Here is a 1,008-nt window from a genome sequence, read left to right on the forward strand (position 1 = left end):
GGAGGGCTTGTCCTCGGGGAGGAGGGGCCCTGGGCCTGCCTCTCTGCCTCTGCCACTCATGTTCCCCCTGAGCAGCCCCGTGTCCCCCCTCCAGGGCCTGCAGGGCTGGTCTCTGGGGACCAGCGGGTCCAGGTGGCCAGAAGCAAGGCCCAGCAGAACCACACGCTGCTGGAGCAGGAGCTGCAGCGGAGGAAGGAGCAGGCCCGGGCGTCCACGGTGCTGCCCGGGGTGCGGGTCAAGGAGGAGCCGCTGAGTGAGGAAGGAGAGGACGAGGGGCCCATGGACACGTCGCCCAGCGCCGGCCTCCACAACAGGCTGGCCAACGGGCTGCCTGCCGGGCGGGCAGCGGGTGGGGACAGCTTCAATGGGCACCCGCCCCCCGGCTGCGCCAGCGCCCCGGTGGCCCGGGAGCTGCGGGCCTTCGTGGAGGCCACCTTCCAGAGACAGTTCGTGCTCACGCTGAGCGAGCTCAAGCGCCTCTTCAACCTGCACTTGGCCGGCCTGCCCCCAGGCCACACGCTCTTCAGCGGCATCTCGGACCGCATGCTGCAGGACACGGTGCTGGCCGCCGGCTGCAAACAGATATTGGTGCCTGTGAGTAGAGCCTGTGCCCGCCGGCGGGCGGTGGGGAGGTGGCACGGGACCCAGCCAGCGGCCCCTGTCCTGGCTCAGAGGAGCCGTGGAGAGGAATCTGGTCACCGCAGTGGCCTCGGCCCCGCCGGCTTTGGGGGAGCCTGTGTGGCGTGTGCGGACTTGGACCACTGACCTTGGTTTGAGTCTCAGCGCTCAGGAGGTTGTGCGTGACCTTGGGCCAGCAGGCCTCAGGCTCTGCGCCCTCTCAAGTGAGCAGCTGTGGGTTTTGCATCTCAGGCCACTGTCTGCGCAGCTGTCACACCCCATGGCACCCCAGCTGGTCCCCGTCAGCTTTGCCAACTTTCAGGATGATTTTTTTCTTGGTGTCGTTGATGTTTGCAACCACATTTGAAACCCAGTTTAGAAAAGTGAGGT

General features: G+C 66.8%; 1 protein-coding gene across 1 annotated transcript in view; it reads left to right on the forward strand.

The window, feature by feature from the left end:
• Positions 1-1,008, forward strand: part of POLR3E (RNA polymerase III subunit E) — a 26,577-nt gene that overhangs the window by 20,686 nt on the left and 4,883 nt on the right. Inside the window, exon 14 of the mRNA XM_011374442.2 lies at positions 5-594. Coding sequence (XP_011372744.1) covers positions 5-594 — 590 coding nt within the window. The remainder of the gene's footprint in view (positions 1-4; positions 595-1,008) is intronic.

This window comes from Pteropus vampyrus, unplaced genomic scaffold (assembly GCF_000151845.1).
Source record: "Pteropus vampyrus isolate Shadow unplaced genomic scaffold, Pvam_2.0 Scaffold247, whole genome shotgun sequence".
NCBI lineage: Eukaryota > Metazoa > Chordata > Mammalia > Chiroptera > Pteropodidae > Pteropus > Pteropus vampyrus.